Below are 9,222 nucleotides of genomic sequence, written 5' to 3'. Positions count from 1 at the left end.
TTTTTCCTTGAAAAGAATATATCATTGAAGAAACCAGCCAGTCCGCGGCAAGCAAGAGCAGATTTTTTTTTTTTTTGCCTTTCTCCTATTTTAGATCGAGAGGTTTTTCTTTTTCCTTCTCTTTTTCTTTTTTTGCAAACAAAACAAAAAACAGCATAGAAGAAAGCGCAAAATAAAGAAGAAGAAGAGGAGGAAGAGAGGGCAAGAGGGGAAGGAAAAAAAAAAAAAAAACCAAAACACCAACCCGGGCAGAGGAGGAGGCGCGGCGGCGGCGGCAGCGGCGGCAGCGGCGCGGCGCGGCGGCAGCGGCGGCGGCTCGGACCCCTCCCCCGGCTCCCCCCATCGGTGCAGCTCTCCGGGCGATGCCAGAATAGATGCCGGGGCAATGTCCCGCCGCAAACAGGGCAACCCGCAGCACTTGTCCCAGAGGGAGCTCATCACCCGTAAGTGTCTGCGGCGTGCGCGCGAGGGGCCGGAGGATGGGGCTCCGGGCGCCCGGGGCTGGGGACACCGAGCCAGGCGCAGCCGGGCCGGGCGCCGGGGAGGCCCGCGGGCTCGCAGAGGCAGCGGCGTCGGCCCAGAGCATGGTAGGGGGCGGGGGGCCTTGGGAAAGTTTCTTTGCAGCCCGGAGAGTCCGGGCTCTGCGCAGTCAGACGCGCCTCGGGCTCGGGGGCCTGCGGAGCGGGCTCCGGGCCGGGGAGGGGGCGCGCGGGCTGGAGGAGGTGTGTGTGTGCGCGCGGATCCCGGCTGGACGCTCGCCCCTCCGAGCGGCGTGTGTGGCGGCGGCGGCGCTGGTGGCGGGGTTTGGAGAGGAGGGGGAGGGGGCTGGGGGAGCGGAGGGGGAGGGGGGAGCCGGGAAGTGGGGAAAAGTTGGCTAGCGCGTGGGTCCGCGCTGACGGCGCGGGCGGAGGAGAGCGGGGTGCGCTCGGGCCTGGGGGAGATGCGAGGCGAGGGGCGGCCGCCGGCTCCGAGTCCCCCAGGCGCTGCACCCGGCCGGGAAGGGCGCCGGCCACGCCGGTCCTAGGATTCCGTAGCCGCCTTTCTCTCCCCTCCTCTTGCTATTTGCAAAAGAATCCAGCTGCGTGGCTGTTTGCCGGGCTCCTGCACCCCAACCCCCATTTCCCCACCTCCGTCTGTCTCCTGGGATGATCTTGTCTTCTTTCCCCCACTCCAAAAAAAGGTGGGGGCGTCGGGGGCTGGTGAAAAATCCCCGCCACGGGGGAAAAAAAAAGCGTTGTTGGCTAGGAGTGGGAAGAGAGGGATGTGCTTGTAAAATAGTGGGGGGGGGGGGGGAGAAAGAAAAAAAGAAAAAAGGAAAGAGATCTATCAATCTCTCACCCATCTTCCTATCTCGGATCTTTCATCTCCCCTATCTAAATAAACAAGGCAGGTCGCAGTGGAAATCCACCGGCTGAAATCGTGTGGATTTCAAGCAAGTGGCGGGGCGGGCAAAGTCAGGCAGCGGGGCAGAGACGCAGCAGCTTCCAGCGCCCCAGTCGGGTTTGTTTAGCAAAGGGAAGAAGCGTGCGGGAGCGGGCCAGGTACGGGGTTTGCAGGGGAGCTCGCCCGGCTGCCTGCACGCTTGCACCCGGAAGGTCGGCTCGCGGCACTCCCCGCCCGCCGCAGCCCGCGGGGCCGCTGCTCCGCCGCTCGCAAACCTTTCCCCGCGGTCCTTTCTCTCGCGGTGCCTGGGTCGCCTTTGCTTTTTTTTTTTTTTTTGAAAACTGCAATAGAAATAAAACGTCCTCTGGGTGCCATCGAAACAGCGGGCAGGTTGTGTTCCTGCAATCCTTGGAGCACCTCGTCAGGCTGGGGCCGGGCTGCCGGCGCGGAGCTGGAGAGGGCTGCGCGCCCAGCCGCCGCCGAGGACTGGCTGCGGGGCGGCCGAGAGCCGAATATTTATGTTATATTTTAAAAAATTTAAATAAATAAATAAATATATAAAGGGGTTCTCCCCTCCCCTGAAAACCCAGCATAGGCGCCATCAGCTTGGAGCATTTGCTGCTGCCATCTCTCCTTTGTTACAGCAGATACATTAGTAAGAATTTGTGGATTTATTATTATTTTGGGGGGAAGGGAATAGATATTAAAGTGGGCTTGCTTTGGGAGAGGGATACCTTTCTGGAGGGAGGGAAGGGGACTTCTATTTTTCATCATTGTAACATCAAAGAAGACTCGCTGGTTGCATTTAAAACAAAATGTTTTGCAACCATATTTGAGCCTGGTTTGATCAAGGTCCTCATCGCCAGTTGACATTTCGTCCTTTACCAATCCTTTAGCAATCGCTTATTCTACCCCCCTCCCCCGTTTAGATGGTGGAGTGGCTGTTAGAATGTCTGTACTTGCAGACGCCTAATTTCTTCAGGAGGCAATTTGCCCCACAGAGCCTCTGTATAATTGCAAGGGTTGTTTTTGAGGAGGGGGAAGTTTGGGGAGGGGGGTCCGGGAAGGGGGAGTTGTCTGGGAGTTGCTGCCAAGCTGGCAGCAGCGAAGGAGCCAGGAGTGTTTGCAGTTGTGTGTAAAGGGGGAAAGAAGCAGGTAGGTTCGCTTTGCTTTTGCTCTCTCCTCTCTGGTGTTCCTGGGACCTCAGGAGCAAGCCCTGGCCAGGAGGACTGGCGGCAGCTGGGCATGGGGGGCGAGGGGTGCCTAGTGCAACATCCTTCCATCCTTCATTTGTTTCACGGCTGTATCAGTCTTGCTCAGAGCAGTGCTGGGGGAAGCCGGCTGACACTGAAGCAGTGGCAGGGAAGGAGAGGTGGGGAGAAGGAGACCAGGGGCCAAAGGATATCCCACCTGCCTTTCTGGGGCACACAGAGCCCAGGGCATATGCAGGGGTTTAAGCAGGGAGAGTGGTCCAACCAGTTTTCAGACAAGGCTATTTATTATCCAAAAGCAGCTGGCTTTTCTGTCTGTCCTATGTCACCCGGGAGGTGGGAGTGCAGGCAGGGGAAAGGCAAGAATTGGATGCAGTTTAGGCTGTAGGGCCTGTGCAAGTGTGCCTCTCCACAGTGATGCAGGAGTCGTGGGTCTCGGGTGCTCTGGAGCCCTGGCCAGCAAAATGGGTGCTGTCACAGCCCCGATCCGGGGTCCACATTTTAGATTTTAAATGTGAAAGAAAACAGCCTAAAACGTGGTGCATCTTCAGTTGGGTGGCAGCCCGCCGGCCTCAGGTTCTTTAGAGATGATGCAACTTAGGATAACTGATGGTTTGAGAAACAGAAGAGCACACAAACAGCATCGATCATCTTGCAGGGGGCTTGGCAAGTGGGAGAAGGGCTCCATAATGAGCTGGTTAAATTTACAGACAGGGCCAGTGAGAAGAGGGGTGAGGTAGAAAAGAGAGAGTGGGAGACAGCTGGGGATGAAGACTTAGGCTTCTGGTTTGTTTCAAAATGTTTGACCCAGATGGATATGGCTTTTAAAACTGGAGGACAGACAGAGCTTTTAATAAAAACAAACACAAAACAACACAGTGACAGTAGAAAGGGACAGTGGAAAGGAGAGGATGAGAAGCAGTGACTGACCAGGCAGAGGGAAGGGCCGTGAACCCGCTGGGCCAGGCCGGGTGAGTGGGGAGGCAAATGAACCCCAGGCCGTGCAGGAGCTCTGAGGCTTCCCGAAGGAAATAAGAAGGCCAGGGTAGATCACACAGCCCCAGCGAAGGTGATTTTTTTCAACAACCCACCAACAGGTTTCCTTGGAAGATTAGTAATTTTCCGTATGAATTCACGATTTTGCAGAACAACTAGAGACCCAAGATTTGACGCGGAAGTTAGGCTGTGTTAATTCCATGCTTGCCTTTTAAATTAGGTTTTGCTGTGGCTGTGTGTTTTGAAGGCCGCTGTGCTTACAATTATCTTAACTCCCCAGGGTAGAGTATATCTCCAGGTGTCCGCATATCTTTCAAAATTGGGCCTCTGATAAATTTCATAAGACCTGGGTCCCTCTTTTTATTTGGTAGTTGGTGGGGGGAGTGAAGTTTGTCTTCCTTCTGCACAGAAGGGAACCCCATATCATTAGAAGTGTGATACAAGTCAGCTGCTCTGATTCTAAGGGAGAATAGAAATGTGTTCATCCAAGGTGTTATGCCAGGCGGATTTTATTCATTTGTGATTCACACCTGAGAGAAAATAGCCATGAGCATATTTTAACAACCCATAATATTTTTAAAGGGTAGTCTTTCCCTCCCTGAAAATTATGTACGGGGGCATATTTCCTTTTTTTTTGAGGGTGGGAGGTGGCTCTCTGTCTGTGCTTTGGCCTTGGCGATTTTTGTCTGGCCTTCAGAATATTTCGTAACAGAAAAAAGAGTCATTTCTCAAGTGCTGGAGTGAATGCAGTTGCTTTGGTGAAGGCGGCCTTAGGAACATGGAGGGAGGCTGAGTCAGATGGCGGGGTGTGATGCTTTGCTGGCCACTGTGCAGGGCTAGATGGGTCTTATTGACCAAAGGGAAGGCCGATTTTGGGTGCACTGGACAGTAATTAGCATCTGTCTCAGGTGAGATGGAAGCACGCAAAGCAATCGATCAGTTTCCCACTGTAGAGGGCACCGGTTTCTAGCGCCTTATCAGAATCGAGCTCTTGGCACTGTCTTTGGGCTTAGAACACGGCTTGCACCCGCCTTCTCTTTTTCCTTTTCATCTCCTTTCTCCGATCGCTTTGCATTCTCTGTTGCTTGTTGTGATAAAATACTTTCCAAAATAAACTTTCAGTTGAATTGGCTTTTAGTTGATGGCAAGGCTGCAACGCCCAGCGGCGTCTGGCGCTTCTTGGCAGCTAGGGGGAGCTCGGTGCCCGTGTCATGCGTGGAGCCGTCGCTGCGAGGGGCCGGGACCCGGCTTCCATCAGCCGCGAAAGCAGTTTACGTTGCTGCAAAATGTCCTAAGTGTGAAGTTGTAATATTGATTTTCCTGCAGAGAGTCGAGCAGGACAAAATGAGAATATAAGTTTGAGAAATCTATTTTCAAGCCATCGGCATTGATTTACAAGCCCTCACTAGGCAGATGGGGGCAATTTTCTTTTCTTTTTAATTTTTTTTTTAAGAAAACCAGTTACAATTGTTAGCTTTGAACGGGCGTGTTTCCTCCGGTTAGTCTGTGGTCTTGACTTTCTGAATTGCATTAGGTCGTCGAGGCATGCCTGATGGGGTGAGGGGGTCTGGGAAGAGTGAACCTCGTTTTGTCCATTCCTGTGTTGCATGTCACAGACCTGGGGATCTGCCACTGCTCTGGGGAGTCATGCGTCTAAAACAGCTTGATGAGTGGAAATCCTTTCAGCTCAGATTTTATAACACTTGGATTCTCAATTCCATTTATTAGGTAATGTTCCCACTGTACTAAAGGAAATAGCACCATTCCCCAAAGAGATAAAATGCCAACTCAAATAATGTGTAAAACTTTGTTTGGAAGCAGTATGTGCTTGCTAGACCCAGCGTTGCTAATACCTTTCACCCCAAACGGTGCCCTTAATGGATGGCTTTTAATGAGACGATTTCTCCCCTAACCGTGTAATTTCGTGCTGGGGAATATGTGTGCTTTTGATCACGGAATTTGTGGATCTATAATGTCTTCTTCTCCAAGTTCGAGAAATTTGCAGACAGCACAGTTAACCCAGAGTCTTCTGCTTGAGTTCAGTATATGGGCAGAAGAGGTTACGTGGCGACAGGAAAGGAGTGCTTTATTCTAACCTGAAAGAGAAATAAATTAGGTCAGACAAAAGCCTAGCGCTGTCATCAGCCAGAGCAAGAGCCTTCACTCTCCAGTACAGAGGGCCAGCAATTTATCTGATGATTTCTCTACTTCATTTAATGTTTGAATCGAGCCTGCTGTAAGCATATTGTGGCAGCGAGCTCATTTGACAACTCAGAGATGAGGCTTCACTGTCACCTCGAAGACTTGGGCTGGGGCAGTTGCCTCTGGTCTGCAGAAAACCGTTCAAAAAATTCATTTCAGAAATCCCCAATCCTTTGCCTTGGAACTTGGGGGAGTTTCACAAGCTGTAACTAAACATAGACTACAGATACCACAATGTGCGAAGAGAAATATTATATGGGGGAGGGTAAAGATGGGGTCCTTGACCTTTGGGGACTATCTCCTGCATCTCCTATGGCTTAAGGAAGGACCTTCTGGCTGTCCAGTTAGGTCCTACCTTTAGCTGAAACTCTCCAGGGACTTTGGACTAAGTTTAATGCTGTTGTCACATCTGGGAGGACAGGGGAAAGTAAATGCTCCTTGGGAACCATGCCCACTGTCAAGTTGTTGATGCCGGCCAAGCTTCTGCAGGTGGTGTTAGCTGTGGGCCCACTGGTGTATTTTTTTCATGAGGAGAGGGCACATCAGAAGACCAGGGATGAATGTCTGTGTCACCCGGCTGCTCTGAGCGTGGCTTTGTCACTTCCCAGCTCTCTTTATTTACTCACACGATTGGGCCTGGGGGCCTGTGTGTCCTGTTCCCCACCCCCTGCTCCCCATCCCACAGATCTTCCTTCCTTCCCAGAGAGCCAAACCTCAGTGAGATCTACCCGAGCTGTCGTCCCCTCCCCAAGAAAAGCCGTTTGTTGACTGCCTCCCTGGAGCAGTAGTTTTCCCCAGGCGTGTATAAAAAGTGCCGAGAGCAGGCTATTTGGAGACACATGAAAGCAGAGGGAACGCACTTCGTGTGTCTTCTGCACGAGCCTGCGAGCGGGGTGAGGGGAACGGCATCGTTTTTACTGGCAAAAGTGACACCAGATCGCGCTTTGATTAATGGTGCTACATTCACGGGGACTCTCGTCCGGCATTTTGACATATGCAAGTCTTTTGTGTAGTTGCTGAAATTCAAGAAATTCATTCTTTATTTCTTTTTCCGAGGCAGCTGATAATCTGCTTGGGTGTTGAATCAGCCAGCCTGAGCTCTGGTACTATAATGAAATCCCAGACCACACAAAATTAGGTAACTTCAAAGTAAAAAAAAAAAAAAAAAAAAATCCTCTGTTTTACACAACTTTTTTATGACCCCCTTCAACTGAACTGCTGAAATGCAAATACACTTGAGAATGTTCTAACAACTTCTGCGCTAAAACAACACACAAAAATGACTCAAGAAAGGTGAATGCCAATGCTACTGTGATGAACGTGTACCTCAGAAATGGATGCCCTGCTAAGAATTAAAGAAGGGTTGGAGGATCGTGTTTAAATTTCTACCTTGGAAACGAGATGCTGAAAGCAGCTTCCACTCTTGCTATTTTGCTGTCAGCCTCAGAGAATGTCCTCCAGTTAAAGGGCTTGTAGTTCAGCGTCCTGTATGGACGGTCCTTCTTTTCTTCTGTTTAGCACCTTTGAAAAAGCACAGCGTTAAATAAAACAAATCTCTTCGTTGGGCCCCCAAGAATGCTTTTATATCGCATCGTTATGAGCTCTGTTGTGTCTCTGAAGATTTAAGGCGTTTGCAATGTTATGGAATCTTCTGAATGTGTTTAGAAGTATTTCTGTACCTTTCCTTTTTTTTTTTTTTTCTTTAAAGAACTATTTTATTTCTTAAAACGTAGGTCACTCCATTCTTTGGTATCATGGACTTGACTTTTTTCTTAGTAACCTTTTAGTAGTGGACGGGCTCTGTGAATACACCTGAATGCTGCTTTCCTTAATGGGCTCTTTTTCCTGCTTTTGACTGTGTGAGACCCGGCCTCCGGAGCTCAGTTTTGGGGGATCTGGAGAGGTGGATGCAGTGGGGGAGGGGGGAGAGGTTGGACTGAGCCCATGGAGGCAAGTTAGGGTGTGTTTCAGCGAGCTGATTTTAACATGCCCAAGTATTCTGAAACCAGGCAGGGGGCATGGAGGACAATGTGTGTATGTATATGGGGGTGCTCCTTACACCCTCAGAACCGCCCACCTGGAGTCTACTTCCTGCACCCCAAACCTCTCCTGGGATCAGGAATCCCCGCCTTCCTGAAATGCAGGCCAAGCCCCGGCCTTCCCCATGATGGGCCCAGTCAGACAGACCCTGGGTCATTTTCACGGGAAGGGAAATCCACGTTACAGATAAAGTTGTGCCCTGGCATCCTTCTCTCTGCCCAGGTGTCAGAAATCTTGAACATCTCATTCTGAGGCGTGTGCTGTGTCTGGCATGGAGCAGACGGGGCCTTGTGGGGTGGTGGCCGGCCCTGGTGTGTGCCTGTCCCTGCAGCTGATTTGAGGGCGCTGGGGAGGCGGCCTTTGAGGGTTTCAAGGAGGCTCGGGGTCTGGGTGACGCCTGGAACAGGCTGGAGTCCTCAGCCCTTCTCCCTGGAGGGCAGGTGGTCCGGGAAGAGAGAGCTCATCTCTCGGTGGAACCTGTCTCCGACCAGCCTGGGGGCACCCTCCCCGGGTCCTTGCTTGGAGGCAGGAGTTTGGTGGGCAGATGGGGGGCAGGGACCCGGCTGCGTCCTGACCCTCCGTGGCCCCTCGAGGAACATCCTCGGAACACGTGCCTGGCTCGGCTGAGGCTCCCCGCTTATCTGCGACTCCTCTGCCGGGCACTGCGCGATTCCCTCCGTGCGGAGAACTTCATAAATGTCTTATCGAGCCTTTAAGCGTCATCTAGTCATAGATTATTTTCTCCACCAAGAATTGATTCCTTCTCTCTCCCATCCACCCCTCCCCCCGCCACACACGGTTGTTATTTTCTCTTGGAGCCAATAAATTAAACATTGATGGAAGCTCAGAAAGTGTCGCGCTCCGTCGAGTGCGCATTTTAGTGGCGTTTAGGTGTCGCCTGGGGTCTCGGCCCCTCCCTGAATGTTCGCGGGGAGGAGAGTGAAAAGATCCTTTTGCAGATTACTGGTGAGCACGGGCTGGCTGGCAAAGGCTCCGTCTTCGTAGGAAGCAGGTGTAACGTCTCCAGTCAGAGGCAGGGCTCCGGCGGGCGGATGGATGCTCAACATTTCTTGTAAACACTCGTGCAAATAGGATGGCGGCTGTGACGTTGGTGGCACAAGATTTTGAGAGCCTGGCACCCCTCCTCCCCACATCCTTCCCCTATCCACTCACTCCCCCCTCCATCACTGAATCGATAATTCTATGTAGGCTTCTCCTGGTCTGTGGCTTAGCCATTAAGGATAGCGATTTGGATTTGAATCAGTGCAGGGGTAAGGGGACACGGGCCTGTGCGCTCTGTGTGCAGCAGGGCACACACGCTGTGCTCTGGGGACAGCAGGAGGCCGGCCCCTTGGCTGGAATTCCCGGAAGGGCAGGTGCAGGGGCAGTT

The 9,222-nt window shown here is 52.0% G+C and overlaps 1 protein-coding gene across 4 annotated transcripts in view; it reads left to right on the top strand.

Moving 5' to 3' along the window:
* Positions 1-249: 249 nt before the first annotated feature.
* Positions 250-9,222, top strand: part of BCL11B (BAF chromatin remodeling complex subunit BCL11B) — a 90,990-nt gene continuing 82,017 nt past the window's right edge. For all 4 annotated transcript variants that reach the window (XM_036841303.1, XM_036841301.1, XM_036841302.1 and 1 more), the window contains exon 1: positions 250-443. In XM_036841303.1, coding sequence (XP_036697198.1) covers positions 386-443 — 58 coding nt within the window. In that variant the 5' untranslated portion in view covers positions 250-385. The remainder of the gene's footprint in view (positions 444-9,222) is intronic.

Source organism: Balaenoptera musculus, chromosome 2 (assembly GCF_009873245.2).
Source record: "Balaenoptera musculus isolate JJ_BM4_2016_0621 chromosome 2, mBalMus1.pri.v3, whole genome shotgun sequence".
NCBI classification, from domain to species: Eukaryota; Metazoa; Chordata; class Mammalia; order Artiodactyla; family Balaenopteridae; genus Balaenoptera; species Balaenoptera musculus.
The sequence above is the reverse complement of the archived record's forward strand: the minus strand, read 5'-3'. Positions and strand labels throughout refer to the sequence as shown.